General features: G+C 34.2%; 1 protein-coding gene and 1 pseudogene across 1 annotated transcript in view; one reads left to right on the top strand and one right to left on the bottom strand.

Annotated features, from left to right (window-relative positions):
• LOC145268668 (polycomb protein suz12-A-like) overlaps positions 1-26,448 on the top strand; it is a 97,423-nt gene that overhangs the window by 57,479 nt on the left and 13,496 nt on the right. The window contains exons 4-11 of the mRNA XM_080124157.1: positions 532-596; positions 1,932-2,003; positions 3,143-3,195; positions 5,726-5,793; positions 14,215-14,479; positions 17,764-17,972; positions 21,488-21,773; positions 22,836-23,074. Coding sequence (XP_079980283.1) covers positions 532-596; positions 1,932-2,003; positions 3,143-3,195; positions 5,726-5,793; positions 14,215-14,479; positions 17,764-17,972; positions 21,488-21,773; positions 22,836-23,074 — 1,257 coding nt within the window. The remainder of the gene's footprint in view (positions 1-531; positions 597-1,931; positions 2,004-3,142; positions 3,196-5,725; positions 5,794-14,214; positions 14,480-17,763; positions 17,973-21,487; positions 21,774-22,835; positions 23,075-26,448) is intronic.
• On the bottom strand, positions 14,968-15,084 carry LOC145268886 (5S ribosomal RNA; annotated as a pseudogene).

The raw sequence follows: 26,448 nt of genomic DNA, 5'->3' as shown, positions 1-26,448 counted from the left end.
GATACCAATATTGAAATATTTTCAGCTATTTTAATTTTTTCATGTGCATTGCTACTGGTACAGTCCTTGCAAAACGGTGGGCCAGTTTTGCTTCCCGAATAGGAAGCCAGTAGTTAACTCCTTCTGGTAGAGTGGTAGTCCGGTTTTACTTCAAAAAGGTCCATTCAAGGTGTTCTTGGCAAGAGTTCTAGTGCCTTTAATTGACAATATAGCATTTTTACTAAAAAAGTAGTGTAAAAAATGTGACGAAACGCATATGGCATATAGAGGGAAAAATATCCAAACATGTGAGGCACAAAAATAGTCATAACTTCCTTAATTTTAATTGGATTTTAAAATTTTAAAGGGATTCTTTCTAAGCTCATCAAACTCTTTCTATAGATACCAATATTGAAATATTTTAAGCTATTTTAATTTTTTCATGTGTATTGCTAATTGATATCATTGCTACTACACATACAACATTACCTGTAATATGTTATTCCTGAATTGAAGTCCTACAAAATGTGTAATTTTCCTTTTCTATTTCAGCCTATCTTTCTTCATCGTAATCTTCATTATATGAAACACAGGCGTTCTACTCGCAGCATAAAAAGGTAAGAATTTTACGACAAGTAACGTGAGGATATTCTCTTTCTGAAAGACTTATTTGATTATGACTAGCAGTTCCGACTGCATTGCCAAGGATTATTTCTACTTGCAGTATGCTCGAAGATTTCTTTTTCTTTGTTTCTTCATTCTAAAATTAGTGTATATGTAAGTGTATATATGAACTTAAATGGCAAAGAAACAATGTGGAACAGCTGAAGAAATTGATGGTTAATAATTGGTTGATTTATTAAAGAACCAAATAAAAACCTACCTTTTTGCTTTTAAATAAGATTCACATTGGAAGTCATATCGACGTCAATAAAAAATAAATTAACATAAAGATGTTTTTAGTTTTACACACAAACGAGAGATCATCTGTCTTTTATTTACATATTGACATGAAGAGGGATGAAAAAAACATGTAAATACTCGCTTTTTTTTCTTCTTTTAACTTGCGTTCACTTGTAACAAGGCATATTGCCACTTGGACGTAAGGAGCTACTATTTGGAACCATGCCTAGGAAAAATTAACAATATGTTGGTTTACATTACATTTAATCATGAACGTAATTGACATCGGTAATCTTTGCTGGGTATCATCTGCTATCAAAGTTTGAAAATATTAGAATGAGACTGCCTTTTTATTCTACAAATGTGTTAATTATATTTGGGCTCTTTAATCTGTGTCCCATTGGAAGGTTCTTGATAAATTACAAGAACGTATCTGTAATTTGATTGCACCAACCCTTTCTTCTTCACTGTAACCTGCCACAGACGTGATGTTGCGATTTCAAAAATAAAAAAATATACACACACATATATATATATATATATGGACACACACACACACACACACATATATATACCTCACCATTACTTTTCTCCCGCCCCCTCTCTCTTTATTTCTCACAGACGTGATGTTGCTAGTCTCAGTCTTTTCTACAAATACTAATGTGGCATGTGTTCCTAACAATTGTCCGATTTATTCCCTGCTTCCTTTGTTCCAGCTCGTTTGACTTGTTGGTCTAGTGGTTGTTGTTTTAATACCTCATTGTAATACAGATTTTTATTCCAGGAACGTCTTTTGCTGTATGTTCTGACACACATGACCCACACTCAAAGACTAGATGAACATGCTGCTAAGACAGACACTTAGAGACTAGACTTTATCTGCTCCAAGAGGATAGATTTCTGTATAAGTTTCAGTTGTTTTAAAAAAAAAAAAAAAAAAAAACTTTGTAGGTTTTTTTTTTTTTTGTTTTTTTTTTAGCTGGACATACATACAAACATACATATATACAACAGCCCTTTATATAATAGGAGATTGTTTTTATTTTCAGAAAAGATTTCCCTGTGAGTTCAATTCTTGCCAGAGTGGATGCCAAGTATAAAAAACTTGCATTGAATGAAAGGTAAGATTTTCTTTTAATTGATTTTTGTTTTATTATTGATTTTTATTTTATTTTATACACCATCTTTTCATATATTCATTTTTATTTGTTTTCTTTCTTACGTCTCCTACTCCCCTTTCCCTTCCCTTAACCGATCCCTAGGAGTCCAAGAAATGGTTAATCTTTTTGCAGAAAGTCATAAGAAAAAAAAAAGATAAAGAATTAAATTACACTAGCTCATATAGGTTTTAGACTGGCAGCGGGCAGCAGACAGAGGAAGCAAACACTTGTTGAACATAACATCTACATATGCTTTGGCCCCAAAACTTCCAACCCTACCTACTCCATTCCTTAACCCCAACATAAAGATGAATAAATAAATCCACACCCAATCAACGATGTTCTCCACAGCTGAACTTCGCCTTCTGACCCTTCTTTATTTAAAATCTTCTTTTGCTGAAAGTTGATTTTCGTTCTTCATTAAGAATTCCACTGTTGAAAATAAGCGTTGTTGCCTGATGACGTCTCCAGTTACTGAATACTGGAAGACCGAAACATTCTCATGACTGTGTAGCGACAAATTACTGTTTATATAATGACAAATTGAAAGTTTAACTTGCTCTACTTCCATATTGAGCACTCTTGTATTAACCTCATTATATTTCACTGGTTAACTTACTTTTGGAAAATAACAACCGGTGCACTTTTCTTTTTCTTTCTTTTTTTTTGCCTTTTTTCTCTTTTCCTTTTCTCTCTTTTCCTTTTCTCTCTTTTCCTTTTCTCTCTTTTCCTTTTCTCTCTTTTCCTTTTCTCTCTTTGCCTTTTCTCTCTTTTCCTTTTCTCTCTTTGCCTTTTCTCTCTTTGCCTTTTCTCTCTTTGCCTTTTCTCTCTTTTTCCTTTTTTCTCTTTTTCCTTTTCTCTTTTTCCTTTTCTCTTTTTCCTTTTCTCTCTTTTTCCTTTTCTCTCTTTTTCCTTTTCTCTCTTTTTCCTTTTCTCTCTTTTTCCTTTTCTCTCTTTTTCCTTTTCTCTTTTTCCTTTTCTCTTTTTCCTTTTCTCTTTTTCCTTTTCTCTTTTTCCTTTTCTCTTTTTCTCTTACAGATAATTGTCATTAAAACATCTAAATATTCAAAACTATTTAAAATTCTATTTTTATCTTTCAGGTACAAATCTGAATATATGAATATTTCATTTGCAGGTTTTTTTGATAAACAGGGTAAGTATCATTGTGTTTTCATTTATTATTTTCATGGCAAGTGCTCGTTTGAGCTCCAATCTATGGTTCTCCCACTCACCAAACTTTCACAAGGAACACTCATCTAGCTGTAAACACTATCAATAATTCCCCCCACTCTTTATCTGTGCCTAAACCTAAACGTAGATTCCATGAACAAAGCTTCTTTATTAGAACTGCACGCCTGTGGAATTGTCTTCCGTTTTCCTGCTTTCCGGCTGACTACAATATGGTTGTCTTCAAGTCTAACGTAAATAAGTTCTTGATGAGCCGTTCTATATAAGTTATCAAATTTACCAAATTTTCATTACTAATGATTACTATATTGTCCAATGTCTACTGTACACTCTCTAACCCTAGTCCTTGAGTGGCCTCTTGGCCTTGATAAGTGGTGATTCCTATGTAAAAAAAAAAAAAAAAAAAAAACGTTCGAATGAGCTTCAATCTATGGTCCCCCCTCGCCAAACTTTCACAAGACACACTCGTCTAGCTGTAAACACTATCAATAATTCCCCCCACTTTTTATCTGTGCCTAAACCTAAACGTAGATTCCATGAGCAAAGCTTCTTTCTTAGAACTTGACACGTGTGAAACTCTTCCATAGTCCTGCTTTCTAGCTGACTACACAATATGGTTGTCTTCAAGTCCAACGTAAACAAGTTCTTGAGCCGTTCCTCTTAAGACATCAGCGATGTGGAAGTTCGCTTTCAAGGTTGTTGGGATGTCACCATACTTGCAGATTAGTTGGTCTATCAAGCGTGATGATGCCAGAGCCCCTTTTCAAAAATATTCAGAGCCTCTTTCTAGAAAACTCATAAAATGTCAATTTATGAATGGTGTCTATGCTTAGCGTATTTTTACAAATTGAAGCTTTAATTGTGAATACTTTGGTGTGATTTGATGAATGTGTCTTAAAGTTACATAGAAAATATTGTTTCTTCGACTTGCCTGTTTTTTATTGTACCTATTTACAGTGCCTCCTCACGGGACAGAATTAGACACCAGGGTCGTTTTTTTTTTACGTGGAGAAAAGGTACAAAAATAAAAATTGTCTCAGTCGTGAAGGATTTCTCCTCCACTGAAAGAGAACGAGAAATGGAAGTGCCGCATCTGAAGAACAGATACTACACTTTGATCTTGCTGTTTTTTATTGTAGCTATTGGCTACAGAGGTGGGTATACCATAGCAGAAAAACTAGTCCTGATAGAAAAAAAGTGACAGTATAATAATAGTGGTGGCAGGTGTCTATTTAAATAGACATTCCGACAAGTTATTTACGGCCGTCGATTCCATGGTCGAGCAGGAGAACTGCCGACTGTCAACACGACAGTTCTAGGTTCAATCCTTTGGCTTGGGAGAGATGCTAGTCTAGCGGCACTGATGAGTTGTGATACAACGAAACAGGACTATCTGTCGATGACTACAAAAATATATATATATATATATATACTAGACTACCCGTGACCCGTTGTGTTAGTATGTTATATTAGCTATGGAATTCATGTATGAGCGTGACACTTGTGACATAAAGAAAATAGTTTTTTTTGACATAATAGAAACATTTTTATGAAAGTATATTAAAATGAAAAATCACGGACGGATCACTCAAACATGTAAAAAAAAAAAAGAAAATCCTCCCTATTCGTGTAAAGTTAGCGATTTTTCCGAATAATTGCTCAAAAAATCGAAACTTTAACATGGCACTGGCGAAAGTCATTTAACCGCAAAAACGCACATGAACCTACCGATGAGAAATATAAGAATGAAAAACGCATATTGGAATCCTTCAACCAAGTTATAGAAACTTAAAATCTAAAAAAAAAAAAAAAAATAGTTGATAAAACCTGAAGCAAAAAAATAAAACCTAAATAAATAAAATAAAACTAATATTGAAACAGATTAGTAAATGTGACAACAAATTCACCGTTCTCACACTATTTTGTATCTAGAAATGTAAACAAAAATAAAAAAAGGAAGGAAAAGGGACGGATAGAGAGTAGTAGTAGTAGTAGTCTTTACTACAATTGTTCTTATGTTTGTCAACTGGTTAAAGTTGTTTAGTTGTAAGAAAATAGCGACAGTATAGTTGTAATAAAGAATAGTTGCAAAACACCCCCACTCTTCCCATGTTAAATAATAATTTCGAAATGTTAATATTTCAGTGCGCAGGTCAAAATCTGCAAAAGAAGCGATTTGTGTTTACGTTATGGGTTAATGTTTATGCATGCATGCGTAACCGGAGGTCGTAAATTGGAAAGTGGGTTACATCACTCGTTACAAGGTCATTTGAGTTTTATAATTATATAGATATATATATATATATATATATATCTATATATATATATATATATATATATATACATTAAACAACCATTGTTAAAAAGAATAAGAATGGTTTAATTATATCTTCCAATTTTTGTAATCTTTTTGTGTGGAGATCAAAAAAATTAATACAAGTTCGATAGGTGTGACATAAGATGTTTATATTATAAAACAATTTTTCTTTTTTCAGCTTCCTCGGATGGTGAAAATGTTGAAGTTGAAGCCGTATTATTAAAAATATGTCACAAGAAGAGAAAGGTATGTACATCAAACCTAAACAATACAAATATTTGATGGAGGGGAGACTGAACAATTTGCTTCCTTGGTTTCAAATGATCTGAAATAACAGCAAGGGAAGACTTGATTCCAAATATTTCTCATGTTATATCTCTCCTCTTTTGGAAATAGGGTACGATTTTGAATATCTCCAGTATCAAATAATCCTTATACACTGTGAAATTTAATTTATGCATGAAAACCAAAGAGGGGAGATGTAACATGTGAGAAATATTTGGAATCAAGTCTCCCCTTGCTGTTATTCCAGATCATTTGAAACCATAGCAGCAAATTTTGGTCTCTCAATCAAAGCCAGAGGTTTGGGGGGGGGGAATATCAGATATTTTGTAATTCATATACAAAACTAGGAAAACAAATGACTATGATTAAAATTAGGCTTTGGATGATCCCCTTAATATGCAACCTTAAGGACAAGTATTGAATAGCCCACTACACAATTTAGAGCATTAGCTTTCCAACAAGCCTTCATTCATTAAATTCTGATTAATAGTCACTGAGATTTCAAACATAAAAGTACCAAGAAAGGTAGGTAGGTGTGTATGTGTGTGTATGTATATATATATATATATATATATATATATATATATATATATGCATGCTACTGGTACCATATACTTCAGTACTACCTGCCTCATGGTCGGGTCATTGGCGACTAAACTGGTTCCCCCCCACCAGACTTGTTTGGTGAGGAGGGTGGCTAGTCTCCCTGAAGGATTAAAAACAAGACCTTCCAAAGGGCGAGTGAACCCTTTTTCGGGGTCAACAGCCAACTAGCACCATATGTGTGTGTTGGGGTGGAGAAGGCTCCCGTAAGCCGTGGTGAAGGCAACCTTTCTAGAAGAATCAAATCTCTGATTTAAAAAAACCATAAAGCGGGAGACCAGTACCCGCATTAAGCTGGTCTGCAGTTTAACTTGTTGCTGGCTATCTTGCTCTTGCTTGTTGCTGGATCTCAACATTTGGAACCGAGAGAGAGAGAGACTTAGCTGTCGTACAAAGCTAAGACTCTGTAACATCGTCTGTGTACAGATACTCTCTCAGGCATTTGTCTATAAAAATGGTCCTGTGGCGATGGAAGTCATTTTTGGGCTCATGGACTTTAAGTGTATACTAGAGTGGCACTCTTCTGACAAGACGTTGCAATCATCATATATATATACGCACACACACTCGTAGCTAAATTGAATATTGGAATACTCATCTTTGGTTCTATGGAACGAAACATGAAAATTTGCAGACGTTTTGAAGATTATTATTCTACGGTTAAAATTTTATATATTTTCAAACCAATAGAATATGCCCATATTTGTCTACATTTGTATATATAGTGTCCTGGCAGGCAGCTTCAGTTTTACTGCTTCGGTTTTTTCCCCTGTGGCCTTGCATGGCCAATAATGTGTGTGTGTGTGTGTAGCTAATAGCTCTACTTAAGAATAATATTTGTACAGTTTACAAATGGTACTGAGAGGGACCCCAATGTCAAATATTTCCTCTTAGCATAATTAAAAATATATTTCAAGTAGTTCTGAAGTAATTGTAAACCACAGTTACCAATTTAGTTATTCAGAAATTGAAATCATATCCATAATTAATATTAATTAATAATTAATATAATAAAAAAAAAAATGAATATCTATATATATAAAAGCGAAAATCTGTGTGTATGTATGTACGCTTTTCCTCAATGTCCACAAAAGGCTTCTTTCCGAGAAACGCTTGCTCGGTTCACAACTTCTTAAAACTTTTTATACCATCTATAAATTGTAATATCTCAGAGTTATCCACGCTGCTCGCCTGTCTATTTAATTTTATTGACTTTCAAACATTAATTATTCGACATTTCCCGCATCGGCACGTGTTACATTCGGTTTTCGGTATAAAAAAAAAGCGAAACTCGACTCTAATCACAGGCCGAAAGCCAGTTGTCTCAAGAGAGCTAAGTAACGTTTGTTCAATGTCGACTTTGTCATATCAGACGGTAGCTTTCATTTCGCGCCTCCTAATAAACGGGGAGCTGGTTTTTAAAAACAAACAAACCGATTTATTCAAAACTGTCCCGCACAAAATCGTAACTGCTGAATACCTATCGCCGTCACGTCAATCAAAAACGCGTACCTGTTTGTTTTTTTTAACACTTTACTATTTTCCAACTGCGCGTCGTCAACGCTTCGTTTTTGTTTTGTTTTTGTTTTTTGTTTTTTTTTTTTTTTTTTTTTCACATTTTCAGGTTTTTTTCACATACCCTGAAAAACACCCGGGCAAAACCAGGTACCCCTCACTAGTATATAATAAAACGGATGCATTTATTTATTATATCAAAGAATAAATCATACAACTATCATGATATTCCACTTTTTCTAATTTAATCTAATTATATTTCAAAATGAACTCAATTTCTATTAAATCTGGACTATTGACTTGCCACCTTACACTCCAAAAAATAAAACGGAACAGATATAAAATTGTCTTACTCTAGAAAAATTTTTATTCACTAATCGGTAGCAGAAAATATGAAGTGTAGTATCAGAACAGATATTACATTTAACTTCTAACTAAAGGATGTTGTAATTCATGAAAATATTCTTTAAAAAAATTTTTTATATAACAACAATTATAATTCAAAATTTAATATATATTTAATATATATTATATAATAACAATTATAATTCAAAATTTAATATATATATATATATATATATATATATATATATTTATATATATATTAAATTTTGAATTATAATTGTTATTATATAAAATATATATATATATATATATATTATTTTATATAATAACAATTATAATTCAAAATTTAATATATTTGTAAAAAATAGTTGGTATTATTACAGCATGAATGTTGCCCTAACAAACTGAAAAAGAACCTATATTTTCAAACCAATAAAATATGCCCATATTTGTCTACATATATATATATATATATATATATATATATATACACACATATGTAGACAAATATATATATATGTATATATATATATATACATATGTAGACAAATATATATATATATGTATATATATATATATACATATGTAGACAAATATATATATACATATGTAGACATATATATATATATATGTATATACATATGTAAACATATATATATATATATGTATATACATATGTAAACATATATATATATATATGTATATACATATGTAAACATATATATATATATATGTATATACATATGTAAACATATATATATATATATGTATATACATATGTAAACATATATATATATATGTATATACATATGTAGACAAATATATATATGTATATACATATGTAGACAAATATATATATGTATATACATATGTAGACAAATATATATGTATATACATATGTAGACAAATATATATATATATATATATACATATGTAGACAAATATATATATATATACATATATATATACACATATGTAGACAAATATATATATATACATATGTAGACAAATATATATATATATACACATATGTAGACAAATATATATATATACATATGTAGACAAATATATATATATATATATACATATGTAGACAAATATATATATATATATACATATGTAGACAAATATATATATATATACACACATATGTAGACAAATATATATATATACATATGTCGACAAATATATATATATATATACATATGTAGACAAATATATATATATACATATGTAGACATATATATATACATATGTAGACATATATATATACATATGTAGACATATATATATACATATGTAGACATATATATATACATATGTAGACATATATATATACATATGTAGACATATATATATACATATGTAGACAAATATATATATATATATATATATACATATGTAGACAAATATATATATATATATATATACATATGTAGACAAATATATATATATATATATATATACATATGTAGACAAATATATATATATATATATATATATATATATATACATATGTAGACAAATATATATATATATATACATATGTAGACAAATATATATATATATATACATATGTAGACAAATATATATATATATATACATATGTAGACAAATATATATATATATATATACATATGTAGACAAATATATATATATATATATACATATGTAGACAAATATATATATATATATATACATATGTAGACATATATATATACATATGTAGACATATATATATACATATGTAGACATATATATATATATACATATGTAGACATATATATATATATATATATACATATGTAGACAAAAATATATATATATATATATATATATATATATATACATATGTAGACAAATATATATATATATATGTGTGTAGACTATATATATATATATATAACAAAATTCTATATTCCAAATTTTAACATGTTGACCATCTTACCATTTATTTAAATATGTTGACACAATTCTTGACAGCACCTGTTTCGTAACGCAGAATCATTCATGTAAATTGTCTTTTTTTTTTTCTTTCTTTTTTTTTTTACACAGTGATCACCACTTATCAAGGCCTGGAAGCCACTCAGGGATAAGGGTTATTGCAAGTACGTTACGTTAGTGAGGAGATTTGCTGAAGTGTTTACTTAAGGGGGCGTTTCATTAGGAATTTGTTAACATTGGACTTGAAGACATCCAAGTTGTAGTCCGGAGGGAAGCAGGCAGACGGAACATTCATTTTGTAATCATGCCCATATTTTATTTTATTTTAAAGTTAAGTTCCTTTCCTTTTAATGAGTTAAGGACAAAATAAATTCAAAAATTGACACAATAATTACATGAAACAGGTGCTGTCAAGAATTTTGCATGCCAACGTACTTAAATAAACGGTAAGATGGTTAACATCCTGAAATTTAGAACGTAGAATTTTGTCATTTATTTTCCTATATGCTCTATAGTTATATCGAGCTTCATAAATAAAAGGACTGGTATAAATAAAAGGTGAAATATAAACTGAAGGAGATGACTTTCGTGCATTTATAGCAGATCTATTTCCATGTTCCATATTTAAAAAGAATCCCTCTCCCCCAATAGTATCAGACCTGACGGAATGGTTAAAACCTAAGCCAGCCGTAGTTCTCTCCAGAATGTGCTGCCGTCATTGCGCACAGAAATCACTATTTCCATTGCTTCCATATGACTAAAGCCGCCTTCAGGACTGCCAGCAAAAGAGTAATAAAGAATGCGAGAGGGTAGTATGCTTAATCCGTCAAGTCCAAAGTAGCTGAGCAGCAGCTTGGTTTCCACCAATTTTGGCAAATAACCAATAGTGTCTTGAATAGTAAGTATGCGCTCTATTCCAACAATCATCAATGGACCTGAGGTAATCTCGTCAGCATCAGATAAAGGCAAAACTTCTGCCACACACACCCGCCCTCCCCCCCTCATCCCACCCTGTATTTCTTCCTGTGCCTAAAAACATGCTATGCAGCATACAAATATCTGTGCATGATATTGCCAAGCTAATCAAAAAATTTGATCTCAGTAAAGCAACTGGCCCTGACGGCATTCCTATTATAGTGCTGAAAAGTTTTCAACCAGAACCCATACTTACAAAGCTGTTTAAGTGGGTTTTTTTTATTATATTTTCACTCCAAACAAGGCAAATTGCCACTTTGGTGTAAGGGGCTACTATCAGAGGCAACAACTACTGGGGTACTATGTAGGGATTTGGGCAGCAAGATGTTGGTTCACGTTGCACTTGAACTTCTGCATGTCAGTACTGTTGGAAGCAGGGACCTGGAATGGAATTCCAAAGTCTAGCGGTTCTGGGGAAGAAACTATTGGAGTAGAAAGATCTTTTACATCTAGGGATCTCTACAGTGTGTGGGGTGGGATTTAGCAGCCTGTCGGGTTTGTTAAGGGTTCTCACGTCATGAGGGCACAAGTGTCTGCAGTTCGTCAGAGATTTCACCACTAAAATACTTGTAGAATAGGCAGAGGGATGCAACGTTTCGTCGATGGGACAGAGGCTGAAGCTTAGATGCCAGTTCAGGGCCTATCAGGTTTGCGACTCTCTTTTGAACCTTGTCAAGGAGTAAGAGACTAGTAGCAGATGCACCAGCCCAGATGTGACAGCAATACTCCATACATGGGCGAATGGTGGCCTTATAGAGGTACAGCATACTTTCGGGTGTTAGTAGTTGTCTAGCACAGTAGAGAGAGCCCACCTTTCTTGCAGCGACCCTGGCAACGCTTTCAATGTAATTGTTCCAACTCATGTTTCTTGTGAACGTTAGGCCAAGGAGTTTGAAAGATGTACTCTCAGATAGTCGTTGGCCATTGCTATAGGTGGTAGAGAGGGTTTCTTGTAATTATTGAATGAAACTAGTTTAGTCTTGGCAGCATTGAATGTGACCATCCATTTTTGTCCCCCATTCCACTACAAATTGGAGGTCATCCTCTAGTGTTTATGCCATTACTTTAGATATATGTTCATTTGTTTTCCTGTCATGCCTGCTATAGAGTGTGGTGTCATCAGCATATATCCCCATCTCAGAGGCAATTTTGTCGGGAAGGTCATTTATGAATATCAGGAACAGCAGATGTCCAAGGATAGATCCCTGGGGCACTCCCGCATTTATATCATATTGTTTAGATGTACGACCGCCGAGGACAACTTGGATTTTTCTCTTATCTAAGAAGGATTTAATTATGTTAAGTATTCTACCAGTGATACCGTATGATCTGATTTTACTGAGGAGACCCTCATGCCATACCCTGTCAAAAGCCTTAGATCTATCTAGAGCTACCGCTCTGCCCTCTCCCGCTTTGTCCAGTGAATGGTATATACGTTCAGAGATTACAGTGAGGATGTCTGCCGTGGAACGGGCTTGTCTAAATCCATATTGATGGTCGGTCAGAAGTTTAGCATCTGTAAGGTGCTGGACTAGAGCATGGTTAATTAAGGTCTCAAATATTTTGGCAAAAAGTGGGAGGAGGCTAATAGGGCGATAATTTAATGGGTCAGTTCTTTCGCCAGAATTCTTGAATACTGGTACCACAGAAGCAGTTTTCCAACAGCCTGGAAAGCAAGATTCATTAATTACAAGAAAGAAACAAGGTCTTCCTCTGGTGTTTCTGCCATTTCTTTAGAAATGTGTTCATTCGTCTTCCTGTCATGCCTGTTATAGAGTGTAGTGTCATCAGCATATATACCCATCTCGGAGGCAATTTTGTCGGGGAGGTCATTTATCAGTATGTCCCATATTTACAAATTCAGGTGATCAGTCACCTCCCTCTCAGTATAGACCATTTAGTCTCCTATGCGTCATGAGTAAGTTGCTGAAATCTATATTAAATAGAGTAGTAGTCCAAACCTCAGCAACAATAACCTGATCAGTGACGTGCAATACGGTTTCCGTTTTGCTAGATCTACAGCACTAGTGTGTGACTAACCCATGTGTTACACTAATTGTCTTAGAAATGGTCCCATGATGATGTGACGATGGGCCAGTCATTAGAGTCTGAGTATCAAGAAGGAAAGCATATGTAAGATGTTGGCTGTAAGTGTGTGGTGCCTCCTTCTCCCAGGAAAACATCTTGATCTCTGATGGCATTTTGGCTGGAACATTCCTTGTCCTCAGGACCGCTTCATTCGACTTAAGACATTTATGGCAGACACAAAAAACACAACCCTGGTCACAATATAGATGAGAAATATAATTAACTATTTAGTTTATAAAATGTATACAATATATATATATATATATATATATATATATATATATAGTAAGTTATAAAATGTATATGGCGATTAAGCTACACTGAATATTCCGTGTTTCATCCACTCTAGGATTCTTCAGGCTTATTAACTTACTAACTAGCTCTACCTACGTATTGAGAACTTTTGAAGTAAATAAAGTTTACGCATAAATCTATACTTTTGTATATTAATTTTATGTGAGTAAATTAAGTAGTTATATATATATATATATTACAATGTTAACATACAATTTGCAGATCATACAATTGATTTTCACAATTACTTCTTTAAAACTAACTAACCTTAACTAGTGTTGAGGGAGAGGGGATGTGCTCCCCACCCCTTGTTTACAGAAAGGGAAAATAACACGTGCTTACCCCATGCTGTCTGGACGAAAAAGAGGTCGATAAAAGAAAAGGAATCATGGGATTGCATTTTTCTGTGTATCCACATTAACACAGTGGATCTGTTTGTCATGCTTAAGTTTAAAATGTCATTTGAATACACGCATCTTGTGAATTGTTTTAAGTTTTTTTTTGGGGGGGGGGTTCTCCTTCCGTTTGTTGGCAGGACGTATCCTCAGCAATACACGCATCTTGTGAATTGTTTTGTTATTAAGTTGTTTTTTTTTTTTTTTTTCTGTTTGTTGGCAGGACGTATCCTCACCAATTATGCAAACGAAATTAGGCAAGGTCGAAGTGCCTCTGAACCCTGACTCCTCCTCATCCTCCTCCTCCTCCTCCTCGTTAACGGGACCAACTGCCAACTTATCTGGGTCTCTATCGATATCCCAAGAACATTTTCATCACAACAACGGTCATGCAGTCAAAGCGTACGTTCTGCTGTTGCGAGTTCCTTGCCCAGTGAAGCGTTACCTCTCCAATGGTCTGTGCAATGGAGATATTTTGGACGGTCCAGGTTGGTTATTTTATTTGAAACTTAAATTTATTTTTTTATAAAAGTTTGAATTCAATGTCGATGCCTCTGTTCAGTTTCGAAAGACAAAGGACACCTCTCCTGAATCGGCACTGTTTGAGTCCAGTGGCAAGGAGAAATCCAGGACAACTGGAAACAATGCCGAGATAAGCAGAGAGATTCTCTAGAGTGCAATTTAGAATAACATATATTTTGGACTAAGTTACTGCACGGAGGCATGTGAAGCTTCCTCCCGGGCGATTTCACGGATTTCGGTGACAATAAAAATATACGAGTGTGAAATATTCATTAATCATCGTTCAGTCCCGGGCAACGTTGGGTCTCCCTGCTAATTTATTCTAAACAGAAATACCGTAGGTATTAAACATAACGCAATCGCCAACCACACTTCTCCTGAATCGGCACTGTTTGAGTCCAGTGGCAAGGAGAAATCCAGGACAACTGGAAACAATGCCGAGATAAGCGGAGAGCACATACAGCACCTGGAAGTCCCAAATGGTCACCCATTTAGTACTGACCAGGCTCAACGTTGCTTAACTTCGGTGATCCAGCGGGAACCGGTGTGTCAACGTGATTATGCCATAAACAAAAGTGTGAATTATTGGCAAATGATAAGCTATTAAAAAGCTACACAATGAAAATAAGGTGCTTCTTCATTATAATACCTATTTACTATGCCTCCCCACGGGACAGAGTTAGACACCAGGGTCGTTTTTTAACGTGGAGAAAAGGTACAAAAATGAAAAAGAATTCTCAGTCGTGAAGGACTGATCCTCCACCGAAAGAAAACAAGAAATGGAGAACAGATACTACACTTTGATCTTGACCAAAAGGCCAAGTTGTAATTTTAGCAAAAATTGAATTTCAAGTAAAACCAATGACATGTCATAGTAATTAGCATATCCGAAAATTATGAAAAATGATGACGTATAAAATTAATGAAAAGTTTTTGAAAACCATAAGCAGTCAACATTACTTGTTTTTCGAGTCGAATAAATATTTTACATTAAGTAAAACACTATAAACCTATTTAGCTAGGTAGAAGAGTAACGTATTTTACCTTTGGTAACATTTATTTGTTATATATTTGATTTTTGACCCCTTTTAGAATCTCTGGATTGTAAAAGATACCCAAAAATTCAAATAAAGACTATTTAGCGCTTCTTCATAATAACAAAATTTGGGTACTTGTACAGTTTAATCAAGACATTAGTATATGAAAATATCGAGAGAGAGAAAAAAAGATTATATTGTACGCATCTGGTATGGAATGAAGTTCTCTGGAAAAAAATTTCACTTACTTGAGTTATCTCCCCGTGGTGTGCTTAAAAAAAAAAATTCAAAGATGGCTGACTTAAATGTGCTGTCATAAAAACGTGTTTTTTCCACTGTAAAAAAAAAAAAAATAAATAAACTCAATCAAATTAAGTGAAATTTTTTGTTGGGGGAGGGGGGGGTCTTCAGTTCAAAACAGATACGTACAATATAACTTTTCTTTTTTTTTTTTTTTTTTTTTTTTTTCAATATTTTCATATTTAATCTCTTGATTAAACTGTACAATTACCAAAATTTTAAATATTAAATCTATGTATATAAAAGTGAAAATGTGCGTTTGTCTCGCAAAAAAACGGGTCACGGATTTTCGCCAGATAGGTATCATTTTAAATTTCCAATCTTTGCCTGACAAATATCGAAAAATTAGCCAAAAACATTAATTCCTTCACCCTAAAATCATCAGTTTTGTACAGGGAGGGGTGCCGAAAAAATCGTTCTTTCATTTTCTCTGCTCCTGCTACTACGATAATGACGTCATGTTTGACCTAGAAAACATTTGCGTTAGTTTCAACCACCTGCAAGTGTTTTTAAAGGTTTAATTTTATCCGTTATTAAGTGTATGTCTCTTTGGCGTAGGGGTAACGTGTCGGGCATTTTTTTTCCCGCCTTAGCCTCGATGTTTCGGGTTTGAGCCTGTCTTTCTACCTAAACTTTTTCTTCCTCTTTTTTTTTTTTTTTTTTTTTTACGTTCGCTTTTTTGCTTTGTTTTGGTTTTACCAATTTTAACATCATATTTTATTTATTTTTTTTATTTATATTAAAACAGGATCACCCTCTCCTACATACGTAACCCCCAAACACCGGGGCAACGCCGGGTACCCCCGCTAGTTTTAAATAAAACATATTTGGAGATATGAAGAACTTGAAGCATAGTACAATGGAGGAAAAAGTGGTTGGTTACTTTTAATGCATCTAAAACTAAGCTTCTATCTTTACTTCATCAACGCTCTGTTGCCCAGCTGCCATCAATCGAAATGAATGAAGGCTTCATGTTTTGACAAGCTTCTGGGCTTGACCTTTACTCCCAATCTGAAATGGAACACGTATATCAAATCCGTTGCCAAAGTCGCTGGAAAAATGGTGGGATCCTTCTACCGTTCCAGTAGATATCTCACTCCTGATGCAATTCTCTACCTATATAAAAGCCAGGTTTGGCCAACGATGGAGTACTGCTGCCACATCAGGGCAGATGCTGCTAGAAACAGCTTATCCTGTCTTGACAGAGTTCAAAATCGACTTCGTAGCTTAATGGGGGGGGGGGGGCCTTTTCTCTTCCCTGCGACCCCTTCCCCACAGAAGAGATGTAGTGAGCATGTCCCTGCTTTATCGTTATTTTCATGGCAGGTACTCATCTGAACTTCAATCTATTGTCCCCCCTCGCCAGACTTTCACAAAAAACAATCATCTAGCCAGAACCACTATCAACAATTTCCCACACTCTTTATCTGTGCCTACACCCAGACGTACATTCCATGAACAGGGCTTCTTTCTTAGAACTGCTCGCCTGTGGAACCCTATTCAGTTTGCCTGCTTTCCAGCTGACTACAATCTGATTGTCTTCAAGTCCAACGTGAACAAGTTGTTATTGAATAATCCAAGTTACAAAATTCCTACTAGTGTTTACTACGCTAAAATCACAATAACTAATGTATGCCCATTAACCCTTATCCTCGAGTGGCCTCTGGATCTTGATAAGTGGTGACCTCCATGTAGAAAAAATAAGAAATAAAAACTTTTACCAAAATTACTGGATTTGACATTAAATAACCCAAAATGGGTTAATATGCCATAAAACAGAAGACAATCAACCAACTAATCCCTATCCCCTAACCCTTCTAAAGTTTTACATAATCACAACTTTAATATTAAAACAAATTTTAATAATTACCCAAATTTTTCAAAAAAAAAAAAAATTTCCTTTCTCTCTTCAGAAGAGCCTCCGCACAAAAGACGAAAAAATGGGAAAATGTCGCCATTTGAAGAGGATGTGGTTTTGTATGGGTCCGAACTTGTAATTTACGACAAGCACAAACACTGCCTAATGACAGACGGAAACTACGAACTCTCCTTACAGGATCTCAGCTCCAAGATTGCCCCAAAGAAGAACACAGCAACATGGGAAACAGTTATTGAGGGCAAGGTTACTACTTAACTATTCATTTTTTTCTCTCTCTTCTCGCCCATTTTTCAATATTGCTGATATTTGTAAGGTAAAATAACCCTACGTGGATTGATTTACGGTTTGACGGTGTTGCCCATCTCTTCAGAGGGTTCAACAACTTGAAATGATTAAATGAATGGTTACTCTAACATATGAAATGCAAAATGTGTGTTTGTGTGTCTTGCAAATACTTCCGACACGCGTTGGAACGTGACAAAATTGGTATCGTTTTAAAGCTCGTTTCTGATGACAAATATCGAAAAATTGGCCAAAAAGATTCATTCCTTCACCCTAAACTGGGCAGTTTTCTACAAGGTTTCGTTTTGTTTTTTTTTTTTTTTTTTTTTGTTTTTTTTTTTTTTTGCAAGTCATTATCTCCTTTGGGTTGACTACCTTTAATTCAAATGCTCATGACTTCCGGTTTTGCAATGGATGCATCAACTAAGACGTTAGCTTTTTTTTTTTTTTTTTTTCTCCACCTTTTCCTCCTTCGCGTTAAGGGTTCAAGCCTGCTTGCTTACTTTTTTTTTTTTTTTTTTTTTTTTTTTTTTTTTTTTTTTTAACACCTCTCTCCACCCTTGGGGTTCCTTACTACACCACCTCTCCACACCTGGATAAGACCGAGTACCCCGCTAGTATAATAAATAAAGGGTAAAAAAAACATTTAAAAAATTTAAGTTATTGGCAAAGATGACCTTCAGCAAATTGACAACAATTAAAACCTGTTGTCCTCTTCCTTCGCTCTAATGTTTTGCATGAGAAATTCAATTTTCACTCACTTCCTGCTCCACCAGCAGCACAGTTCCAGAGTCGGGCAGTTCTAGGGAAGAAGTTTTATTCATGGAATCCAATCAATGATAGAGAGTGGGGAAATTTATTGATAGTGATTTTGGCTAAACGAGGGTTTTTTTTTTTTATGAGGGATTGGGGGGGGGCATGGATTGGAGCTCAGTCGAATACTTGCCATGAAAATAGCGATAGAGCCAGGAGAGGCTCGCAACGTATCTTTTGTTGGGAAGAGGCTGCAGAGAAGAGAAAAAGGCATCGCCTACTAGATTGCGAAGTTTGTTTTGAACTTTGTCAAAGCAGGATAGGGTGTTTCTAGCAGCTCCTGCCCAGATGTGGCAACAGTACTTAATCCTTGGACGTACTTTGCTCTTATATGGGGAGAGAATTGCTACTATTCAATGGTCTTTGGGCCTTGATTAGTGGTGATTCCGCTTGTAAAAAAAAAAAAAAAATGTTTAAACAAATAGACATATTTTTAGCGATGACATCAGGTGATCTTAATGATATGTGTACTAATGCCATTAGAAGAGACACGATTTTAGTTTAGGGTTGGGAGTCAGACTGGGAAAACAATCAAGCAAAAAAGCACAAAAGATATCGTTTTGTAAGTTGGGAGAAACATGACTTTAGCATGATGTAGAAACTATGTCTTGAAATTGAATTGAAATTATGTCGACAGGAAATAACGACCCGTGAAACAAAGTTAACTATAATATAAATCTCACCTGTCTGTTTAAATGTATGTATGTTATTACATATGTGTGCCGATCATAGCTCGTATGGTCTAGGGATTTATCAGCACCCACATGTAATAAAATTAAAACAAAAGAAAAGATTTAACAAAGAAGAAATTTATTTAAAAATAAATTAACAAGGAAAACAAAAGAAAAGATTACCATGTTTGAAGGGCGACAACTCGCTGATAAATTGTCTCCCTTAGATCATAAAGATCGTAATTCTTAATGTATTGTGTTTTGAAATAGTTTGTTTAGTGTATTTTTTTATGTATATGTGTTTCGGTCAACAAACTCAAAGAATAAATAAAAACTTTACCAGAATCCAGACAGCTAGTTATTCAGTGAGGTTTTTGTTTTTACGGCCTTATGTGGGAGCCGGAATTTGGACGTTGGTTGCCTCTTTTGCATCCCAAAATATATCACGAACTGACTTTACTCACCAATAGCGTTTCTTTTATATGAGTTTTAAACGGAACTTCCTGGAACCTTCTAGAGACTAAAAAAGGAACAAAAAGGCGTTCTACGCCTTTTTATATTTATAGATGCCGATTATTATTTATTTTTATGAATAACGACATTCTAGAAACGTCTGTTTTAATTAATATATCAATAAACATTTATATATTATAAGAAATATTTATATATTTCTTAATCCAATCATAGGAGAGAATATGTTCTCCTATGACAATGTATGTTGTATGTATGTCTGCCTAAAACTTTCGACAGAGGCGACGGATTTTCTTGAGATCGGTATCGTTTTGAAACCCTTCAGACGACAAATATCAAAAAAAAATTTTTTTTTTTTTGCCGACAATATTTTCGAATGTCATCGTCTTCTTTTCGATTGAAATAATAGATTTCCCCCCAAGAGAACAGGCTCGTTATCCATACCATAAAAAAAATTTTTTTATTTGTTGCCCCCTCCAACCATTTTCTCTCTCCCTCTCCTGTGACCAGACGTGCACGGCCCAGACAGATTGCCGACCCCCAACGTCGAGTGTTGTGGATTTTTCGTTCGACTATTCTTCTTATGGCCGCATCGTCATTTTCTCGCTGGCGACTGTCAATGGGAACAAACGCGGTTTCACAAAAGCAGAAATATAATAAATCGTGGAACAAAGAAAGGAAAAACACAAACGCCAATGTTTCACATATAATTGACTGTTGGATTTGTGTGTGTGTGTCTCTTCTCCCTGTTCTATCGATGTTACATTCGTCTCTATTTCTGTTTCACAATCAACTCTGTCCAACTTTTGTCGTTATCAACTCTCATCCGCCGCAAAGGACATCTCGTTGTCAACTAACTATCTCCTCTACATTAGTATCTGTGCCCCCCACACACACACACACACACCCTGGCTACCGGAATCTGCCCTTCCCTATTTTATCTATAGGTTTCTATTGTCCTGTCAACTCTAAAAAGCTCGATCTAAAAATACCTAGAGATTCATTGTTTGTTACTTCCTATCTATTGTTTCCTGTTCCTTTGTCTATTGCCCCCCCTCCTCTCTTAGCACTTAGGGTCCTGGATATGACCTTAAACTATATCCGATGGTGAGGCCCCAGCTTGCGGGCATTGGGGAGTGTGGAGCCACCTTTTAATTGCCATTGCTCCCAGGTCCACTCTTACTCAGAGTGGTAGTACCTGTTAGGGTCTCAACTATGGGTTAAATAGAAACCGAGTTGAAAAAAAAATATATATATATTCTATTAAAAAAAAATTTTCTTCAAAATCACTGGATTCGGCATTAAATAACCTGAAAAGGGTTGATATGCCGTAAAACAAAACCAACCAACCAACCTTAGCACTTAGTGACTTAAGTCCACCTAAGGCTCACTTTATATTATCACACTCCATGTCTCCTTTCTTTAATGACTGTAATCAAAACTAATTTGAATGTTGAATAAACATTTCGCTGTTCATAGATAAAATAACCTATTTGACGTGACCGTGTTTGTCTGTTTCAGGGTATCGGTCCATTCGAGGTGTTCAGTAAGTGTCCGACGTTAAAGTTTACGTTGAGCTGGACAGAACAGACCAACAACAGTTGTCTTCTAAGTGCAAGGTCCAATACTCAAAATGGAAAGGTGAACGATCCGTCTTTGGACGGCACCACCCCCTTGCAGGAATTGCATACCTACAACCATCACTACCACCACCACCACCATCATCATCATCACCAACATCACTACCATCATCACCACCACCATCATCATCATCATCCTAATCATGTGATTCATAATGAAGACTCAGGTAAGAAGTAAGACTGAACATTTTAATTTTTCGTCTCTTGATTCCCCACCCCTCTTTTTCTCATTTTTCATTGTTTTTTTATTTAATTTTTTATTTATTTAAAAAAAAAAACATTTTTTATTCATAATTTATTTTTTATTTATATTTTTTATTTTTTAAATTTTTTAAAATTTATTTTATAATTTATTTTTTATTTATATTTTTTATTTATATTTTTATTTATATTTTTCCTTCATTTTTTTTTCCTTCATTTCTTTTTCTTTCATTTCTTTTTCCTTCATTTTTTTTTCCTTCATTTTTTTTTCCTTCATTTTTTTTCCTTCATTTTTTTTCCTTCATTTTTTTTCCTTCATTTTTTTTCCTTCATTTTTTTCCTTCATTTTTTTCCTTCATTTTTTTTCCTTCATTTTTTTTCCTTCATTTTTTTCCTTCATTTTTTTCCTTCATTTTTTTTCCTTCATTTTTTTTCCTTCATTTTTTTTCCTTCATTTTTTTTCCTTCATTTTTTTTCCTTCATTTTTTTTCCTTCATTTTTTTTCCTTCATTTTTTTTCCTTCATTTTTTTTCCTTCATTTTTTTCCCCCCCTTCATTTTTTTCCCCCCCTTCATTTTTTTTCCCCCCTTCATTTTTTTTCCCCCCTTCATTTTTTTTCCCCCTTCATTTTTTTTTCCCCCTTCATTTTTTTTTTCCCCCTTCATTTTTTTTTTCCCCCTTCATTTTTTTTTTTCCCCTTCATTTTTTTTTCCCCCCTTCATTTTTTTTTTCCCCCTTCATTTTTTTTTTCCCCCTTCATTTTTTTTTCCCCTTCATTTTTTTGTTTTTACTTCATTTTTTTTATATTCATTCTATATTTATTTATGTACGTTTTTTAAATTTACTGGCTGTTTTTTTTTTTTTTTTTTTTCCTTTTTGTTTCCTTTCAGAAATGAAAGACAAAGCTACTTTTTTTTTTTTTTTTTAAGAAATTAAACTTGTTATAAGACTAGATCACATAATACATCTTGTTTGCTTAATTATAAACTTTACGACTTATGCCCCCCCCCCTTTTTCTTTTTCGTTAGGGACAAAACGAGTTTCACCTGTGAAATCGAAGGACACAACCACCAACAACCAACAGTTGAGTACGCCAAAGAAAAAAGTGCGGATATATTACCAGTTTTTTTATAACAACAACACCCGGCAACAGACAGAAGCTCGTGATGACCTCCACTGTCCATGGTGCTCTCTCAACTGTATGCAGTTATACAGCTTACTAAAACACCTCCGTCTTAGTCACGCAAGATTCAATTTCATGTATGTGGTAAGTTGTCTCTTTGTTTTTGAGGGTACTCTCTATCCAGGTTTATCGTCGATGTTCTCTTCAACAAGAGCTCTGACACTGGTACTCAAAAAGATTATATTGTACTAGCAGGTGTATCCGGCATTGCCTGGTATTAAACGTAACATTAAAATCCTTGAACTAAAAAAAAAAAAAAAAAAAGAAAAAAGAAACAAACTGAGAGGTGCATGCAAGTATTGTTTTTTTCTAAACAGTTCACTTGTATAAAAAAAAAAAACTTGAGCTGAGATTGAAACCAAACTACAGACTTGAAATTTGGTATATAAGGTATTCATTCAGACATGCAAAAAAATTTTTTAATCAGTTTTCATCTGGAAGAAAAAGTTGCTAGGGGGTCAAAATTGGTACTTGGGGTGGGCGGGGTCATCGTTTTTTTTTTTTTTTTTTTTTTTTTTGTCAACTGTTTCACGAACGTGCATGCATGAATGGTTCACATGACAGATTACTTATTTTAAGAATAAGTAGGTTTGAAAACACTTTCTAAAGATTGTCAAGCTGGCCTAATGTTTATTATACTTGATCCACTGTCTTTAGGGTTTGGTTCCAATCTCAGCTTGAGTATTTTTTTTTCATCTACAAGAAGTGAACTGTTTAGAAAAAACTTAATACTGGCATGCACATGTCTCAGATTCTGTATGAATTAAAATATAATATTTGTGTATTTTACAACCGGGAGCTTTGTTTAACTTTGGCATCCCCCTTGTTTCTGCGAGACTGTGAACATGGTGGTGTATGCAAAAAGATCGTCCCTGGCAATGTTTGATGTCAAACGTTTGCTGTTGCCAGTTCTATTGCTGGCATTACTGCATTCGTTAATCTGTTCATAATCTCTTTAGAAGTCGCGTTACAAAAATTTCATTTCGAAAAATAAATTTTGTATTTTTTTTTTATTGTAAATTGGTTTATATTATTTTATTGTTGAATAAAATTCCAATGGAGAAAAAACATCTTTGGAATTTAAATCTGCTAACGTAACTATAAAGATGTCAGAAATGAGAATGCCCCAAAGAAATTTGGATATGCTTTAAAATTTACATTTGTATGAACATATCTAAAAAAAAAAAAAAAAAATTTATTTTATTTTATTTTTTTTTTTTTTGTAAATTACATTTTCATCCCAAACTAGGGGCAGTGCAACTTTGTTGCAGGAGCTACTATCAGGGTCATATGTTACAGGGATACTATGTAGGGAGTTGAGCAGCAAGATGTCTGTTCATATCACACTTGAATTTCAGCATGTCAGTACAGAAGGGAATTCCAAAGTCTAGCAGTTCTAGGGAAGAAACTCTTAGAATAGAAGGATTTCTTATATCTAGGGGTGTCTACTGTGTAGGGGTGGGACTTTGCTGCTTGTGAGGGGGTATTTACGTCAAGGGGTACAAGGGCTTGTAGTTTGTTGGAGCATTCACCATTAAAATACTTGTAAAACAGGCAGAGGGATGCAACATTTCGTCGATGGGACAGAGGCTGAAGCTTAGAAGTTGGACACTCTTTTGAACCCTGTCCAGAAGTGAGACTAGTAGCAGATGCACCAGCCCAAATATGGCAATAATACTCCATACATGGGGGAATGGTGTAGCTTTATAGAGGTACAGGATACTTCCAGGCGTAAGTAAGTTTCTAGCACGATAGAGCCCACATTCTTCGCAGCAGCCTTGGCAATGCTGTCGCTGTATCTGTTCCAACTTATTTTCCCTGTTTAAATATTATATATATATATATATATATATATATATATATATATAAATTAATATTTGTAATTTCAATAACCTATATAACCTACTGTTTTTGCTTTATTTTGGCTAAACTGCTTTGTCTCCCTTTCTGCCTAAACTGACTTGACTTATCTCCCTTTCCGCCTAAACTGACTTGACTTATCTCCCTTTCCGCCTAAACTGACTTGACTTATCTCCCTTTCCGCCTAAACTGACTTGACTTATCTCCCTTTCCGCCTAAACTGACTTGACTTATCTCCCTTTCCGCCTAAACTGACTTGACTTATCTCCCTTTCCGCCTAAACTGACTTGACTTATCTCCCTTTCCGCCTAAACTGACTTGACTTATCTCCCTTTCCGCCTAAACTGACTTGACTTCATTGGGATAGACAGCTTTTGCTTTTTGTTTTTTTTTTTTTTTGTTTTTCCCCCATTTTATTTTATTTACTTGCTGATGCCACCAAGAAAAAGATCCGTTTGGGGTTATCAACGGTGATCGTTAAATGTCCAGGTAGGAAGATATGCATGGTAAGTTATGTGAAGATATTTTTTCTCAGCAATAAAAGTGTTGTTTAAATGCAAATTCAAAATATAAGTTTACTAAGCTAATTCATTCTTTTTTTTTTTTTACATTTTGAATTTGCATTTAATCGCTTTTAGTGTGGAGATATATATATATATATAACTTACCATGCACAACCACATGTATTTCCTAACCTGGACATTTCAAAATAACCCTTGATAACACCGAGCAGTTTTTTTTTTTTTTTTTTTTTTTTTTTTTTTTTAATATGCTCCAGAATTTCTAGGATAAAAAAAAAAAATTGTCTATCCTGATGTTATTACGTCAAAAAGTACTTTGATTTCTAAACAAATAAATGATTTTTTATTTTTTTTTTATTTTTTTTTTTTTTTTTAAATCTGCGTTGAATCAGTTTGCTAAATTTTATATATGCATACACAGGTAACTTTATTATGTAGTAGAGCTGACATCTATTCAATGTAGCCACCTTCAGCCTCAACCACTACCTCAATACAGGTCTGGAACTGAAACCACAAGTGCTGATGAGAGCTCGTCGAATACTCAGTGGATGGCAGCGATCAGGCTGGCTTTGGTGTTGTGGGAGGTCATGTTGGTGATGTTTTCCGCATATGACCAAACAAAGTAGTCCAGCAGGTTCAAGTCGGGGGAGAAGGAGAATAGTGAGATAAGGGTACAAACTCCTACTGAAGCCAGGATTTGTGAGCTTGTGCAGAGTCCTGCTACTACACCCTGAGTCTGCCAGCAGCCACCTGACTGCACTGGGGGATCACTTTACTCTTCAGCACATCCAGGTACGTTTTGATGTTGACTTTCAAGGTGACATGCTGTGGTCCTCAATTGAAACCACAACAAAGACCGTAATCGCAGCCAGAAACTTTTTCATCACTCTGGGCACGTCCCTGTTATTTATGATACTGAGGTATATGAGGGTGTTGGCAATGGTCCTGTTGTCATAATTTGGATCAGTAGGGAGCATGAGTTGTACAGCGGCGCATCTCCGATCTCGCTCATTGAACATTGTGTCACTTTCAGACATGATAGAAGGCTACTATCGCTCTTGGGATTTGTATACAACT

Source organism: Euprymna scolopes, chromosome 44, assembly GCF_053919585.1.
Source record: "Euprymna scolopes isolate OS-2025 chromosome 44, ASM5391958v1, whole genome shotgun sequence".
NCBI classification, from domain to species: Eukaryota; Metazoa; Mollusca; class Cephalopoda; order Sepiida; family Sepiolidae; genus Euprymna; species Euprymna scolopes.
Note: the sequence above shows the minus strand (reverse complement) of the source record. Positions and strands in the feature narration are given on the sequence as shown.